Source organism: Leptinotarsa decemlineata, unplaced genomic scaffold, assembly GCF_025532065.1.
Source record: "Leptinotarsa decemlineata unplaced genomic scaffold, Ldec_3_MD MMD2_tig00000882_RagTag_RagTag, whole genome shotgun sequence".
Classification (NCBI taxonomy): domain Eukaryota; kingdom Metazoa; phylum Arthropoda; class Insecta; order Coleoptera; family Chrysomelidae; genus Leptinotarsa; species Leptinotarsa decemlineata.
Window position 1 is genome coordinate 22,027,542 of NW_027412556.1, and position 19,050 is coordinate 22,046,591.

Consider the following 19,050-nt stretch of genomic DNA (forward strand, 5'->3'; position numbering starts at 1 on the left):
GGAGTTACTTCTGAATACTTTCTGTAAAGCAAACCTTGCTGTACCTGAATTTGTCATCATTTAATGGGTTGTAACACGAAACTGCTTCACTCAGAAGAAAATATTCAGGTTTTCTAAATAGATAACTAAAAACTGAAACTTGAAAGTGCAAACCCTTTGTATTTTACAGTCCTCCAAATTGTGAATAATAAGGTTGATTTACTAAACCCAATGCCTTGAAAATATTGAATTTACTTACGGGGTACCTATACTCAATAAAAATCAAATATTTAGAAGTTGCTGAAGAACTAATTTCCACCACGATATCGATGGTGTCCCATTTGAATAACTAAATAAAAATATTCTTACTAAACACAACTAAAATTTTGAAGATTTTTTCAAAGCTGTGATTAGGAATCGATGTCAGCTGGTTGTTCTTAATTGCTGCATTTTATTCTTGGTGGCAGCAAATGTATATTAGCAAAATCAATTCAATTTTATAACAGTTATATTAGTGTTTTTGAATTGTTGTGAATATATCATACTATAAAATAGTTGGGAAATTATCATTGAAGTGACAATATAGTAATGAAAATAAAATAGTGTCTGAAAGCATTCTAATAAAATAATTTCATTGAAGCTACAGAAAACAGTTATAAAATAAGCTTGAAATAGTTTTATAACTATCATAAAAATCTCGCAGAAATGTGTTATAAAACTGCTACATAACAATTTACTTTTATAGGAAAATAAGTTTCATAAGTTAGTTTTAAAAACGTTTCTGTGATAATTTCCTGACTATTTTATAATGGTTTTTTAATTTTATTTCATAAACGTTTCTATGACAAATTTATAAAATACTTTCATTGCCTACAACTGTATTGTGTTCACCGATCATCTAATACAATCAATTAGCATTTTGGAAGTAATTATAAAATATTAATAAAATAAAACTGTTGCAACACCATGGAATTATAAAACAACTTTGCTGGTTGGGAATACTATATCAGTTGAGCATTGACTGCTATAGTCATTAGCTTCTTCTGAGTAGGGTGTGTCACTAACTCTCTGAGCCACACCTGGGAGCATGATGGCTATTTGTAGTTCCGCCAGCCATATTACGTAGGAGAATCAATTCACCTTCAATTAGATAAATAATAAATGGGGGGAGAATCTGAAAGCAATTAATTGATGGATGTAGCCGTTACTACGTGGTAGGAGATCATAATGAAAAGAAAAATAATAATTAATCACGAAGTTTGACTTCATGATAATTAGCTGTTGAAAGCATGGTTCGAATTCTCTGTCTATATATCGGGTACCAACGAAAACATATGTAACACATGTGGCCATTTCTATTGAATATAGCATGACATCACAAACAGAAATATTGTCAAACTCGATGTAGGATGCTAACTTCGAAGTTTGCTTGGTTTTTGAATAAAAGTTTGAAAATTGAAGTTTTTGATTCACCCACGTACTTCTTAGCAATTTTATTTAAACGCCATTATCTCGAAAATCTAAATGGAAATTTGTATTTTCTGTACTTCAACTTCGAAATGACTCTCTTATGCTACAAAAAGGTGACTCAGATGCAGATAGCAATCTGTTTATTTTTCTCTGCCAGTGAAAAAGTGAAAGTGTCAAAGCTCTCATTATGGGATAATAACTTCATAAAAATGACACTTTTCACCGGTACAGATAAATGGACAGCACAGTATCATTCTTTGAGGTACACTTCGATGTCGAAGTTCAGAAAATACCACTTCCTATTTTCATTTTTGAGATCAATGAAGTGAAAATTGGCATATAATAAAAGTCGGTAAAGAGTTCGTTGATGTTGATAAGTGAAAAATTTCAATTGTTGACTTTTATTTGAAAACTGAGAAAATTTCGTCGTTAATTTCTCCTTATATCGAGTTGTTTGACGTCATAGTACCGCCATATTCAAATAGAAATGGCCACATGTGATATATCATTGAAAAGAGAATTTTATATCTGATCAAATGGTTGAAAAAAATATACGGAGTCTTTGGTCGGTTTTATTTCCGGTTGACCCTGTGAAGATTTTCACGAGTTTTATTATAAAAAATATCAGCTTCGAAGAATTCCGAATTTCAAATTTCTTACTACATAAACAATTGAATGGCGCCGTGTACAATGATTTCGTTATCACCCGGTATAGTAACTTCACAAGAGGAATCGACATGCCCACTTTCTATTCATAGTCTAGTTTAAATGTACCATTTTTCTTGAAAATATGAAATTTTTTTATATAATCTCCGAAAATTATGATCAGGAAAATTAAAAGTTGTGCTTTAAGAAGACTTGGATTTTTTTTATAAACAACAATAAAAATAAAAAATAGAGCTAGAGCAAATGAAAAGCTGAAATTGTTAATGAATTTATAATAAGACTTGAAGCATTATTGTCATATCTGTAATACTTCAAAGAGTTATCATGATTTTATATACAAAAGAGCGGATGAAAAAGACAAATTTCAAGGCAAATCATGTCAAAAGCTATATAAAAATATGAAAAATAGAAAAAACAATTTGAAAAATAAAACATATATGGCTACTTCTATTGCGCAATTGAGTATCGAAAAAAAATAAACGGAAAAAACTAATTTATTTATGAAAATTGTTTTTGAAATATACTTTTGAAAAACTTTTTTTTTCAATTTCGTAGAACAATAAAATTCATGATTAAAAAAATGGTTCCTTAATTTTGATATTTGGTCGCAAAAAACGATTGTTGATAAATGAACGCATTTTTTAGCACAAATAAAATGTTACTCTAAAAATCATAATTCTAATCAATAAATACCTATAAAACACCAAACCGTTATTTTCAAAACTTCGACACGTATTTCAATCACAAAGTGATCATCTTCAAGGGGAAGATTGATCTTCCTCGTGAATAATGAATATTATTTCAGTAATATTCGTTATTACACCAAAGGTTCCAAACAGTGCATCACCAGTATTCTGGTTCAGTCAACTGAACTTGACTCGTGAGAACGCGCCTTTAGCACGACAGATGAATTGTTCCAGTGATCTGTGATCACAACACATTATACTATTATATTATTGCATTAATCATAATCACCCATAATCATTCGTAGTTGAAGAGCTCACTCCTAACTCCGCCACGTTGAATAAAGATACTTTATTATTATTATATATTCCAACAATTCTTTGATCTTTCTTATTGCAACATTGTTGTATTTCTTGTGCTGCGTCACTGTGAATTCTGAAAATAAAATCAAATTTAATGATATAATATCAATGGAAATTAAAAAAATATTGATTCATTTATACAGTTCATCCCCAAAGTATGCACTATATGGGAAATTTATTTATTAAGGATTTTTCGACAAAAAGTTATTCTTGATAAAGTGCATACTTTGGGGATGACACTGTATAAATGAATTAATATACTACTAGATGAATATTTCTTGAATTTTCAATAATAAAAAACATCTCACAAAAAGAAACAGATCAAAGAGCCCAGAGCTTTCAATTGTTGTTTCAGGTGTTGAAATTGTATATTGTCTTCAGTGGAATATCGTCTTAATGGTCGAAAGACTACACAATTGTATACAAATGCTGTGCGCAAAGTATCGCGGAAATTATTACCGTGAATTCTTTTACCATCCTTTAACATCGTAAGTACATACTTTCCAATTGTTCTTAGTCATGAAAAGAAATCGTTTAATGTGTATAAGTTTCTTACCCTAGCTTCGTGATTGTTTGGCGGATAAATAATTTATCAGATCAGAATTATATATAAATATATCTCTATGTGATCTGTGAAGATTTTTGTGCAAACAGTTTCCTTTATAAGGATGCGAATTCAAGAATTATAGATATAACATCTGATTGAATAATACTGTCCGATACTTGAGGAAAATTTATATTAAAACTCATTATTACAGTTTATTGTGTGATTTTCACTAGAAAGGGTTTTACAAAAACCACGACACGTGTTTCGCTATACAATAGCTTTCTCAAGCGTTAATAAATGATTAATTATCAACGTTTGAGAAAGTTATTGTATAGCGAAATCAATCAATGAACTATATTACCGGTTTTTATATAAAATTTGTTCCGGATTCATTCCAGCTTCGAACTGCAGGTGTCAATAGCTTCATATCCATTAATAATAATAAATATAGGCTAACAGAAAACAATATAGTCTCAGTTGAATTTTATTTTAACAATACGTAATACAAAAATGTAGAGAATAGTCACTAACATAGTAGTCAGGTACTACTAACAGGTAGTAGTTAGGCCACTTGCACATAAGAACACTAACTTGGTAGTAAAATTCAGTCATACTGATCTCCTGAGGACGCTAACTTGGTAACAAAACGCCCGTCGAGAGACGATGATTTTGTTTCGGTCCTACACCGGTCCTTTCCCTAGAAAGTGTTTTCGATAAATTTATTTTGAACTCCTTCGAAAATTTTCAGATTTTTGTTCTCAGAACTTTGAATACATAAAAAAAACGGTACTTCAAAACTATTTCTTTTTAAATAGTTTTTTTTTCAGAGAATCTTACACACTTCGATTATATGTATATATTATATTATATATATATATGATGCTATATGTATTGGATCTACATTGTGACAAAAATTATAAGTTCTTAAGCAGTATGTTTTCCCTTATTGTTGCATCACAAAAAAGATATCTCATTAGTTTGGACTTCCATAATATAAAATGATTTGAAATCTCTGTAAGAATCTATACGATTGAGAAATTATAAAAGAATATCTGAAAATAACAATCATATTAAGCAAAAAAAACCTTGAAATGAAATAACAGTGGAATGAAATACAAGCAGAAATTGAAAATTGAACAATTAAACGAAAAAAATTCAAGTTACTTCACGACGTTCCGATTCTTAGAGATGACTATTTATAGGTCATTCGAGTGCTTTCACCTATGAGTGAGTGCGGCAAATGCTATATCTGTTGAACTAAGAACCCATTGCCAAGCACGAGGAACACAAACACAAAAGAGAAACTAGCAAATCGACATGTTTGGACCCATCAACATCAAGTAGTCCCAAGCTAATATCATACACAAGGAGGAACAATGGTTTAAGTTTGAAACTTAAAGAAGCCGCATATATGTTCTCCAACAATGTATTTAGCCAAGCTATCGTAGAGATAGATAGATATTTGGAAATCCATAATCAAGCGGAAAACGGCCAACTCCCGCCAAACGGTCATATTCCGCTAATTCGATGAAGCGAAAGGAGGGAAGACGGGATACATGAAAGCAATCGAATATAAATAGTCATCTCTTGAAGGACGCAGTCCAGTCGTTAGTTGAGGAAGCTATAGACTATGCTGTAGACGACCCTACCCGATATAAAAGGTCCAGACACTCTGTCGAATGAGGCCCTCATGTCCCCCGTTAACAGATGACCAAATTTTTATCCATCTCGCCCCAGGCCAGGGGTTCACCGTGAAGGGCGGTTCCGATGTCTGCGAACATTCATGCAGCCATCCCATGATCAGTTATGACCCATTTGTCCTTCTGACAAACGCCAGTCGTTAATGGTAAGGGAGCCAGGCTTCATCCTGTTTGAAATTGAGATGACTTTGGTCGACTCAGTCCAGTCATCCAAAGACGATTATGGATACTGACAATGAAAACGTCTTGAAGTAACTTAGCTTAAAATTTCAAAATTTCATTTCTTTTTTTTTGTTCAATTGTTCAACTTTCGATTTTTTGCTTGTATTTCATTTCAATGTATGTCATTCCAAATTTATTTTTGCTTAATAAAACTGGTATTACCATCTATTCATTTTTAATATCTCAATATTGGTTTTTTCAGGGATTTCAAATTATTTTATGTTATTTTCTAAGGATACACTACAAAAACACACTTTTGTCTATTTTCAAAACTGAATCTGATTTAAATGTAATCTGGTTCGTTTTGAAAATGGTGTTATGACCGAAACTAGAAAATAAAGAAAAACATGGAAAATAGATAAAAGTATGTTTTTGTAGTTAACACGAATTTCCACAAAACGAACAAGTCGTCAATCAAAGAAGTTATATTATTTTATTCATATTATATTGTTAATCACCTTCAAACAAAAAAGATATATTTCATATGAACAATTTGTTTGTAGTTTTCTTCAAAAATGTGATTTTATTACTGTCTCGAATTTTTTGAGTAGGTATCTTCCACGAATTCAAGTTTGAAATCCAATAAAACACAACTTTCTGAAGTTGAATCAGTTCAAAAAGTCTAGAGAGTTCAGAATAACTGAATTGAACATATTTTTCATTTGATTATTTTCCATACACCTCCATCTATTTGTTCACAATTAGGGTTAACAGATCTAATTGTATCCTTCAAAATACTTTGTTCTACCTCTGAAAATATTATAATACTGAAGATTTTTCCTTTTAAATGTCCTCAAATTTCAGTATAATACGACATTAATACAATATTATTCTCAAATTGAAAGGGTTTTATTTTTAGGAATGATTCATTTCAGGGGAAGGAAGTTTTTGGCTTTTTACTACTCGATCTTGATACAAAAAAATGTGAAAATCTTTCGAAGAAAGAAAGAAAGCAATCAATTTCAAAAGAAGCAACTCGTTCTCAGATAATTTGATTTATAGCCAGTCTTCAAGTATACGAGGAATTGGGCAAATTTCGGATATGCAGTTGGTTACCTCGTTCACAGGCAGATGGGGCGACGACAAACCTGTTGTTTGTTGTATGCTTCAGCTTAGTTCGAGGAATGATACTCTGACGGAATTCGATTTTCAATTATCGGAAATCATCGACTTTATGTTGATGATATACACTACCTTGCACTAACGAGTGGCCAAACAGCCCGAAACCGGTCTGCAAGTGTGTTCCAATAATTGAAAATCTATTGCGGCAGTTGTATCGCCAACAGCATATGCAGGAATAACTTTTGTGAAGAATCCTGCACTGACACCTGTCGGATATAATCCAACGCCCTTCGTGGTATTAGCCAGGGGAGTAGTTATTTCTGATAGGTGTCAGTCCATTAACCTACTGTGTAGGGAGTTGAGACTGGTCTGAACGAATTATTCTTAAATAATTCGATTTATAGCCAGTCTTCAAGTATGCCCACTGACTATATGTGAAAATATTGGTTATTGATGATTTTGCCAATTCATTACCAACCAATTTGTTTGAGACACTCTTAATGACTTTTTATCTATCGACCCAACTTTCCAGTTACTTCTGCAGTCTGTCCTCAATAAAAATTTACGCAGTTTATTCGCAGACAGGTTTCAATGACATTCACTTACACTTCTCGGTAATGAAAATTGCGATTGATGGCTAAGAAAGCGTTATCAATTAAGTAATTAGCATGTTCGAAGTGAACCGATTCGCCAATTATTTGATAAAAAATTATCGTTCTAATTAACCCGAAACACTTTCCTTAAGTAGATCAGTATGCCATCTCTTTTGAAGAAGATAATAATTCACTACGAAACACAATTTGGTATGCAAGGGATATCCGCTTTTCTCCTTCCGATTCTAGTTTTTTTTTCTACTTTGTTCTCCTTTAACGCAATCTTCGAAATTATAGTTTGGGAAAAGTACCGAATTTGAATTAAATGAGTATACATTGAAGTGTGGTATTTTTTGTAAACTTCTTTTTTTTAACTTACCTTCATGATATATCTTGATTTTTACTATGAAAGGTTTACAAAACCGCGACATGTGTCAACACAATAGCTTTTTCTAGCAGGATTTGAGTAACCACTTCTAGACATTTTATTTCCTGAAAATATTACTATGTTCTACATTCCAATCGAATAATTCATTCAAATCCAATTTCAACTACCTACCTGAGAAGAGGTGAGAGAGGTGAATATAGGCGGAAAAGGTGAAAATACTCATTAATTAGTGAAAATTAGGTAAAAACTACATCAACAATAAATAAATATTGAAGCCTCTGGAGACACCCTACATTTTGTTTTATGAGAGAAAGGACATTGGCAGATCAAGATCTTCAGATAATGTGATGCTACAGGTTTTTCCAGGTTTTCTTGTAGCTGAAAAATAAAATGCGCCAGTGGAATCAATGAAGTCGCCCCGGAGTGCCAGTTAATTTTTATTGTTGTTTTCATTTTCATCGTTGTTTCATAATTTCACTAATGAATATAACATATCCATTGGGAGTTTTAAATTCATGATTGAACTCAAGTCACTCTCTGAGGATGTGAGTAGCATGAGTTGTTTCTATGTTTTTTCAAGCGTACTGCAAATGTTCTTCTAGTTTGTCCCATGTTAAACATCGGACATTGATCAAAAAAAAAATTATACACTTCTAATCTCTCAGACTCCAAACTTTTGTCTTTGTTGTTCTCAATATGCAATTATTAATATAGTAACTATTTGAATCTGATAAAACAGATTGCGATCAACAATAGTTATAATGGCAGTCTCATAGATTATTTACCATTCAAAAAGCAATACAATGAAACTGTGAAGGAGATTCTCCGGATTCCAGGAGACGATGTAAAACATTATCGAACTTAAACATATTTGGGCCAACCTACTTCGAATATTTCTAATTTACTAGCGTTCAAAACCAATAATTACTTGAGCATGCCAATTGAAAATAACAAAGACAAGAGTTGGGTGATAGATATATCAGGAGTGTTTGGATTGTCTTGTAGGTTAACATATGTCAAACTCTCAGAAAATGTGAAGCACGCTTCAAAGCACGCTTTTCATTTCCGGAAGAAAGGTCCTTCTGGAACGGAAAACAATGAGTACAAAAAATTCCCAATATCTGATGAATGATCAATGTTTTCACCAGATAATCGCCCTATCGCCTTAGAATAAACAATATGTATTATTTATTGAGAAATAATTTGTTTTTTTCACTTGAGTTTTACTATTGAATAGGTATCACTATATCCACCTGCTTGATAATTAATTTTCTGATCGGACCGTAGATGATAGTAGTGTTTTTCGAATATAAAATGTTCCAATCTGAAAATAATTAAACCAATCCTGCTTGAGAAAACTATTGTATAGCGAAACATGTTCCTGGTTTTTCCAATTCTCCACGATGCTCTATTTTAGACACATTATCTCCAAAGTAGCGCCGTATTGAACGTGCGTTTTTCAAAAAAATCTTAATATTGTTATTAAAATTCAATAACATGAAAAGACTAAAATTTTCAAATAAAAATTCATGTAATGAAAACTAAATGCTTTTGTATTTTGACCATTTTGTTCATTAACGAACAATAGTGATGTATATTCACAAATTGTTATTGATACGAATAGTTTCTGTAAACAAGAACATCATTAGTTTCACGAATCAATCCCAAAATAGTTCTCTGCAGATGATGAACATTTCTTCGAAAGGCAAAACTTGGACATTTTGTCAGGATGTGCCTAACACTAAGTACTTCTTTACAGGTTTAGCACATTGCTTGGTCTGTATTCTTGAGAATTGGGTTGATCGAGTTCAACCAAGACGTAGACGTGTGAACATTATTTGAACCCTACGTCTTTTTGGTAAATTCTTCCACGGTTTAACTGATGACTTCACTCCATGATGATTTGAGGATGATTCACCCCACATATTTCACCACCAAGATGACACATCTTTTTCAGTCGCATTTTATGAATCATTTACAGTTACTCGATGAAACTTTTTCAAAGTTATTACTGCTCAGAGTTTCTTTTCCATTTCTGCCAGCTTTCTCGTTAGCTAGATTTTCTGTATGTGATGTGATACATTTGAATTTGGTAACTGTTTTCCTCCGCTATGCCAAGTGAGCATGCTTGCTTCACATCAGCTACTGATGAATTGACGAGATACATTTTTTATATACTTCATAGAGAGCTTATTGAAACTGTAAAATTTTAAAATTTGCGGTTTTCACCTTCAGTTGAGTGGATGAATAGGACAGTACGGACAATAGCATGTAGTTCACCAGTGTATAAATTACTAACAGAAATAATCATTTCCGATCTGTTTTGTTAACCATTATTTCTCTGGGTTACACTCAATAACTTTACTCCTGAATATTTTCGAAGCGTTTTATTTGGAGTTTTGTATTATAGATGAAAGCACCATTACACAGCTACCATAATTCACGCCTTTTTCATTCAAAATACTTCCTCACACATTTGTTTCACGGAATACTAGGCATCCGATCATATACTTTGGAGTTTCTGGAGCTCAATTTATTATTCTGAGAGCTATTACAGCTGTATATGATGAAAAATATAGCCTCGTCGATCCACAAAACGTGGAAGGGAGAGAAATATTGTATAGCGAAAATATTTCTTCAGAATAAATAGAAATTTCAGTGCAAAATATTCGTTACACTCTCTTTCTCTCTCTCGAAGGTTACCAAAAAATATCTGTTCATTCACCCAGTCGCAGTAAATTGTTGAATTCTTTCACCTTGATGCATTTATTCAAGAGTGTTATTTTCTACACAATTACTTGCGTCATCTTCTCATATGAATACAATTTCCTCCAATTTTTTCCTCTGAAGTAGACATTTTTTATTCAATCCTATGACGAGCATAAAGCAATTTCACTCGCATTATTGAACTTTAATTTTCGTCGAATTATGGTAAGCTTCAGTACTCATTATTTTTTCATTAACACCTATTTTATTGCTGAATTTTTTCATAATCTGAGTTTATAATAAATTTCCAAACAGGGATTTTGAATCAAATCGTTGATTCTAGATAAACTTTTTGTTGATTTAACGGTCGGTAGAAGGGCGGTTCAACGTGGGTGCTTTGTTCAGTCAGTCAATCCGGCCAAAGGTAAGATCTCGTTAGTCCTTAGCTCGCACAAGTTTCGATTTCTGAGGGTTGTCGTTCGTAGGGGTGCGATAGTTGGTTAACAGAAAAACATATTTTTTTAAATTCATTTTTACTTTATTCATCATAACTTTCACTTTTACAGCCTTATTTTGATTCTGTAGAGAAATACTTGACAAGATATTAGGTTCGTTCCAACCTTGAGTCACAAACAGATTTCCAACTGTTTGTAAATCGTTGTCAATGCGCATGTCTGGTAAATATTGGTTTCTGATTGATTTGAAATTTCTGATTGGAACAGCTGATAGTTCAACTGAAGTTTGGCATGGAATTTCAACATAACCTTTGAAAATAATTTGGGAAAGAAAGTTTTTGGCTTTCTACTACTCCATCTTAATACAAAAAAAAGGGATGAGGGAATCTTCCAAAGAAAGGAAGGAAGTAATCAATTTGAAAATAAGTAACTCTATACATGGATGTGTAGAACATGCAAAGAAGTAACTTTCTGACACAAACTGAAAGAATGTCCCCCTGAAACAACTACTTTTATATAAACATTGAATTACACGGAAGAAAAAAGAATTATTTCGAAACAAATACTTCTATATGAACACTGAATTATACAGAAGATATTTTTCTCCACTCAGTTTGTATTTCAAAAATTCCACAACGAATGTCACTCCTAAAAATATAACCCCTTCAATTCTTTAAAAATAAATCTAATCAAGTGTATTTCTGGAGAGTAAAAGAAGGTTGCAGTATTTTATATCTCTATTCTATTTACTTATCAACATGGAATTGGGAGGTCACCACAATAATTAATTTGTGTAATTAAAGATGTTCATATTACAGGTTCACTTAAAGAATTCCCAATTTTTCCTGCGCCAGCAAATACATAATTTATTTTATAACAATTTCTGGAGGTTATGTTGTTTGTAAGTTGCATTAACATAAAACAGTAATACGGAATACGCATGCGTCAGATTGATGGTTAGAAGATAATCCTCAAACCATTCTGATAGATTTCGAACAGGTTTGAATTTTGGATGGAACAGAAAACTGATAGTTTACTAATAGTTGGAAACTCACGTTGGAACGCAATCACATTACTGCGCAGAATCCTGACTGTCAGAAACTGTTTCTAACGCTGGTTGGAACGAACCTATTATTAAATACCGTGTCCGTCTGTCTGAACGCAATAAACACAACTATACAGTTTTCAGTTATTGATTCCAGAAGAACGTTGGTGTGCATAATTTATTATTATTACATGTGAATCAGTCGAAATATCAGCTTGTTATCCTTGTAAAGTCGGAGCAGCGATTCTACCCATGTGAAACCAAGGAAAATGGTGCTCAATACTCTAGAGATGTAACAAAACAATTCACTACATATTATTCGTTTTTTTTTTAAAGTCTGCATAAAAATCACCATATACGTTGGTTGCCTAAAGCATTTCATGCATATGGCCTAAATCGAAGGTCAAAATCTGCTTCCGTCCTCAGAACTGATGAAATCAAATATAACGTGCAGAGTATTCCTTTGATTTATTTGTTGCATTTACAAATTGTTTTGACAGATATCAAAGAGATGTTGAACTCCTCTAAAAATATTATTTGAAGAAAATGATCATAATGATAACCTTTTCTCCCAATGAAATTTCTCTATTATAGAACATGTAAATGATTTATCAAATGTTGTGTTCTGCATTTTCATTGGCCATAAAAATGATCAATGTTGATATTGAAATATTACTTTTTTTCTTTGGAAGTGTTCAGTACGTACAACTGAAACAAAAAAATTATTGAAACAGAAATAATTGTGAATGTATATTATTGTATTCAATTATTGTACAACAATTGTTGGACCGAACAAACCCCGTGGTATTTGGTTCCAGTTGAAATTAAACAACGATGAAATATGTTTTGTCCAGTTTCATGAGTCTACTTTTATGAGTCAAGTCGATTGATTTCGCCACCTCAGGATTCCATGAAGTCGACGAAGGCATAGTCTTTTTGGTGGGTTCTTCCAAAGGGAGAGTGCCTGGGTGGCTCGTTGGTGTCCAAACATTGTTCTGAACATCTTCTCTATCGTAGATGATCCACTTTTCATCATCCATAATGATCCGATCTGAAAAAATATCATTTTGGTTGCGCAAAATCAATGAACCAAATTTATTTATCTAAAGACCACAAGTTGTATAAGACATGTCAGAAATTTGGAGTATAGAGACGAAAATCAAAATTACAAAGTGAAAAGTTGAATGTTAATATGATAAGTACAAGTACAGACAGAGTACACTACAATTTTGATATTAAGGTAAAATATACAATACACACAGAGTTCGACAGAATACACTATCAGTGATTCATGTACTGAAAAATGTTTCCAAAGTATAGAATGCGCCCCCCAATTAGTACTTTTTTAGTAAATTCTTGAATCTGAAAAAGCAAAGAATAAAAGACCTCGAAACGTGACAATTACTATCGATTGTTCAAATCGTGGGACACCCACTTTTCGAGCTTTTTGACCTTTCCAATACGTTTTAAACCATCAATAACCGCATGTGAGCTGTGCCTAGTTCTAACGCCATCCCACGCACCGTTTGTGATGGATCAGTCTCCACCAGAGTCCTCACACTCTCGTTCTGGATTACTATAGGTTGACCAATTAGGGATTCATCTTCGAGGCTAAAATATCTAGAAGGAAATTTTGCGAACCAACGTCGAACAGGGAATTACGTTCATTAACACTATCATTACCAAATGCCTGGTTGAATTTTCTGGCTGTCTCGAGAGCGATTTGCTTCAATTTCAATTCGAATATAAAAATCGGCTGAAAATCGCACAACGTCATCATATATTAATAAGCTGAAAAGAGAGAAAAATTGAAATTTGGAAAAAATAACAGTATCAATTATATACTAAAAAATTCTCTAACAATCAGATCATATCGCGACACAGTCGAATGAATATTCATTCAGATGTGTGGTTACAAAAACACATGACATTGAAACGAACAAAAATTTTGAAACATCCTGATTGAAAAATGTATTCCATTATTCCTCATCTAGTAGAGATTTTCCATTATATTAACGCATATTTCTTTCACAGAAAAATTCATCAGTGAAAGGCTACTTTTCGCCCTCCTTGCCATTCTTCTAGTCATCAAACTGCTAGCAGTCAAGATTCTTTTTGTTCTTCCTGCCATAATCGGTGTGGCAGCTGCAAAGAAGCTCATCTTGAAAGTTTTGCTGTTCCTATTTCCTGCGCTTCATCACCTCTTCAAACTTTGTGCCTATACACCGTATGGAGCAAAACATCATATTCACAAACATCAGATTTCACATGTTCACCAGATTGGGCACAAACATCATCCCTCATATGGACATGGTGGATATGTAGAAGTTGCTGCACCTCATTTTGAAGGGCTCCCAAATTCACATTATTTTGACCGAAAGAAATATAACGATCCTTATGGTGAACCAGATTTGTATCCTAAAAATGAGTGAGTATCTAATTATTAATTCATTTGTAGATTGGGATACTAACAAGTCAAACCTGATGAAGTTTCCACTAATAAATTTCACAATAGAAAAAAACATTTGGTGTCCTATCAATCAATAACGAAGGAGAACAAATACATTATTAACCTACTAATGATTATTAGTTTCATGACTGAAAATAATTTTGTAAGTGTTTTTGAAGGCAAATGAAAATATAGAGAAAACACCAAGATTACCACAGAATTTATTGATCGAATAGTAATTGGGGTATTTTTACCAAAATATGTATTACAGCCTGTACCTACTAGCGAGTAACTGTATATTTCTGGTGGAATCTCATGAAATTATTTCTGAACTCATTGAAATTATAATATGAATTCCATAAAACGCTCCCAAAAGTCAACTCATTGTGAACGATTACATGGTGAACATATTTCATTATTGCATCATTATCGGATACTCTACATAGCTTACAGAAAAAACTGAGAGCTTTGCCACACGAGTTCATGACGTAATCGATATGATAATTGGAGCTCATTTCAGAATAGAAGTGTATACTCAAATATTTCTTCGGTCACTCTGTTTACACTCTCTTATCGAGTGTGTACTAAAAAATCATAGAAGTGTAAATTCTGAAGAATGAAATACAAGTACATTTGCTAGTATTGAGTTTCAACTTGTTACGGTTGCAGAATTCGAATAAAACTTTTGGATCTTGCCGAATTTTCAGTCTCTTATTTTGATTACTTTTTTGATAATGTTTGGGTCATCAGTATGTAAAAAAATATTTGAACATTCAAAGCATATTTCTAATTTTTTTTCAAATATAATTTTCTTCTATATATAATTGATAACTTGGGACTTCCAGTAGTTTGCTGAAGACGAATAGTTTGCTAATACTCCGGTGATTTTCTATTGTATTTCTATCACCAGTATTTTTACAAATTTATTATTTTCATCAATAATGAAAGATAATGTTTCAAAAATCTGCTTTCAGTAAAACTTTGGTTTGAAAAATGTATTACAAAAATGACCAATAATTTTTTCAGAAATTAAAATTATTTTTATGATTGGAAAATGATACAATATTCACAGAATGCTTGTAATTGTTTCAAATATATTTCAATTCTATTATAGAATTGAAGTTTTCTGCTGCAAAAATCTGCTCCATGCGAGTATACTTTTTGAGTGAACATTTACTTTTCCAGAAAAAAATATTTCTTTTTATCGAAGACTGATACAATATCAGAATATCATATTCGTAGAGTATTTCTTATGTTTCGACTATAACATTCGAATTTACAGATCTAAACGTCTCATTCCATAAAGCTAAGAGAGTTCACAAATAGTTGAATTTCAATAAAAAATTAAAGAAAGTGAAAATTTGTGTTATCATGAGATATCATTTCAATATATTTTTTCGTCTGCAACAATGACGATGGAAATAAATATAGACAAAGCAAAAATTGAACTTCCTATGATCATCCATTGATGAGAGTTTACACAAAATGTATTGTGCAAAAAAATTATGTTCTGATAGACTTTCTATATTTTAATAATATTCAGAAAAAGTAAACTTCAACTCAGAGAATAAAATATCACCACTCTTTTTTAGGGAATGAGAACATACATACAGTGTGTAGAAGCCAAATGGAATAAATTCATCATTTCGGTTACGGTACATATTTTAACAAAATCCCGAAAATTCGAATTATCAGTTGACATACTTCAACGGAAAAATGCTACTCCTACCTTCAACCTCCGTCGAATGACAGGTACAACCCCCAATTTTTCAAATGGGAAGTATAGGCTTGTGATATATCGTTTGAAAGGTCTCTTTATTCTCTATTCAAAACTGTTATCGCCTTCAAGTTTATTGCACTAATTGAGATAAAATAAGTCAAAATCATGTTGTTACCGAAATTCGATAAGATACACTCATGGCAATATACTCAACTTATTTCATGTTCAAGTGAGTATTGATCACAAGAAAGTACACAAAAACCATAGCAATGCTCTTTTCAAATAGTATCTTAAAAAAACTGTAAATAATTTCCGTGGCAACGTTAGTTTAGTTTAAAACGCGTTGTCAACTTGTTTTGTATGTTACATCAGTTGTCAGTATTTTAATTCAAGTTTGAAGTTCATTAATGTCAAGTCTAACAAATGGTTAGATTAACGGAAATTCATAAAATAACAGTTTCACAAATGATTGGTTACGGATATAAAACCCGAACACAACAGGAAGTATCTCGCCTATTTCATGAGAAATTTCCTTATCACCGCCAATATCTCAAGGAACAATAAGCAAAATAGAGGAGCAGTTTCGAAAGCTGGGTCTTGTGGAGCAGATAAAGCAGCTGCCAATGCATGCAATGATGTGATGCTAGAGTTTGAGGAAAACCCACATACATCGAATAGACAGGCATCCACTAATTATTTTTTTTAATAAAAAAAAATTAAATGCATCCTTATAATATGATACCTACTCAAGAGCTAATGAAAGACAATTTTGATAGGAGAACTCATTTTTGTGGGCACATGATGGACATGTTAGAAGACGTTATGTTTTCTGATAAATGTACTTTGTCTCTTAACGGTCATGCTAATCGGCAAAATTGTTGCTACTGGTCAACGGAAAATCCTCACCGAATGTCAGAACACACGCAGCACCCTCAAAAGGTTAATGTTCGAGCAGGGATTGTAGAAAACCATATCATTGGTCACTTTTTCATTGGGAGCAACTTGAATGGCACTATTATTTGGCACTACTTCGAAATGGTGTCATTCCAAATTTAGCAAATTTATATCCAGATGCAGAAAACCCTCAAGTTCCAGTGGATACGATATGGTTTCAGCAGGATGAAGCACCACCACATCACCAAGTTAATATCCGGCAATACCTCGATACAACATTTCCCAATCGGTGGATAGGGAGGCGAGGATCGATTGAATGGCCTGATCTTTCATCATTAGATTTATTTCCATGGGAATATGTAAAGAGCAATGTGTACAAAACTAAACCTTCAGATTTGAATGACTTACAAGAACGAATAACGCTTGCGATTAGATCAGTCACCTGATATGTTAAATAATGTTAGAAGACAGTTTTATTTGAGATTAATATATTGCCAAGACATTCGTGGTGAACATTTTGAATATCTACTCATCAACGTCTATAGTTCTTTTTCGTATTCTACATTTCATTACGTTTTGCATTACATTTTAGTTTTTTCGGTAACCACATGATTTTGATTTATTTTATCTTAATTGTTACAATAAACTTGAAAGCGATAACATTTTTGAATAGAGAATGAAGAGATCTTTCAAACGATTTATTACAAACCTATACTTCCCATTAAAAAAATAGGGCGTTGTACCTGTCACTCGAAGGGGATTGAAGGTAGGAGTAGCATTTTTCCGTTGAAGTATGTCAAATTACAATTTGAATCTGACGTGTTTCGGATTTTTTTTAAATATGTACCGTAACCGAAATAATGAATTTATTCCATTTGGCTTTCACACACTGTATAGATTCTTTTTTTGATAAAAACTAATAAAATATCTTCCTGAAGCGACAACCTGAACATTCATTGTGGAAACAGGAAAGGCAAAACAAAGTGATGAATTACAGTCTAATGATTTGAACTCACTATAACCCTCAAATTGGACCTAATGTTCCGAATGAAATTACAACCGTTTTACCGAGGGTGTCAAATATTCAGAAACCATGCGGAATTTCAACTATCTGAAAGCGGTGATAAGCAAATGAAAATAAACGTCACCTGAATCTATTGGTTCAGTTTGATAATAAAAGTGATTTTGAGAGTTTCAATTATTATTCTTCAATTAATTACGTTTTATGGCCTAATCTTTGAAATATATTAATTCTGCTCAATGTTTCTGAAATATAATTTATTTTTAAAATTACTCCGATTTAAATGAATATTATTGTGAAAAAGTTATCATTGATACATTATTAACACTTAGTGCCACAAGAATTCATATGTGAAATCATCTTCATTTTCATTTTTTATTGCTTCTATTCTTCTGGGGAAGTTGTAATATAAAAAAAGGTTTTTTAGAATCATAGGTGATCGTATCTACCACTGATTTGAGTTGAACTGATTGTAAAATCCCTTCGAAATTCAAAAGTGGTGCATAACAATTTTCAACAAGGTAATCAATATCAGATTCAATAGTAAATACCAGCTCGAAACAATCATCTGTGCTTCATATAGGATTTACATATCTGTTTCATTAACGAATAGTTGAAGATATGATCATGGCTATAATTTTGACAACAGCGTAGTAATTTATTGTAAACCAGAGCCAAAATACAACGTATTTATGATTTCACAACTGTTTCAACCCGCCATAGGTCTGTCTCATCAGTGCTGACTCGACTGTCTTTGAAATACATGCATAAGTGAGTAGGAGCGATGACATGCCCTCTTACAAATACGTCATCTACGAAATCGACAGAGATATACGGGACTCCCCAAGGCGATTAGTTGCAACATCAATCTTTGCCTTTGACTTTCGACGAGAGTCGTGCTGTGTCTTTCACTGCATCTATCACTGCCAATCAAACTATTTGTGAACCAGAACCAAAACATAACGCATTCATGATTCAACATCAGACAGTGCTGTTTCAACCCGACATCATCAGTGGTGCTAGGCTGAGCCACAAATGCATTTCCCAACTCAACAAGCCTAAGTTGGTGAAGGTGATGACATCTCCC

At 32.6% G+C, this 19,050-nt stretch overlaps 1 protein-coding gene across 1 annotated transcript in view; it reads left to right on the forward strand.

The window, feature by feature from the left end:
• Positions 1–19,050, forward strand: part of LOC111514352 (uncharacterized) — an 81,187-nt gene that overhangs the window by 23,429 nt on the left and 38,708 nt on the right. The window contains exon 2 of the mRNA XM_074175221.1: positions 13,914–14,307. Within this exon, the coding sequence (XP_074031322.1) occupies positions 13,914–14,307 (394 nt within the window). The remainder of the gene's footprint in view (positions 1–13,913; positions 14,308–19,050) is intronic.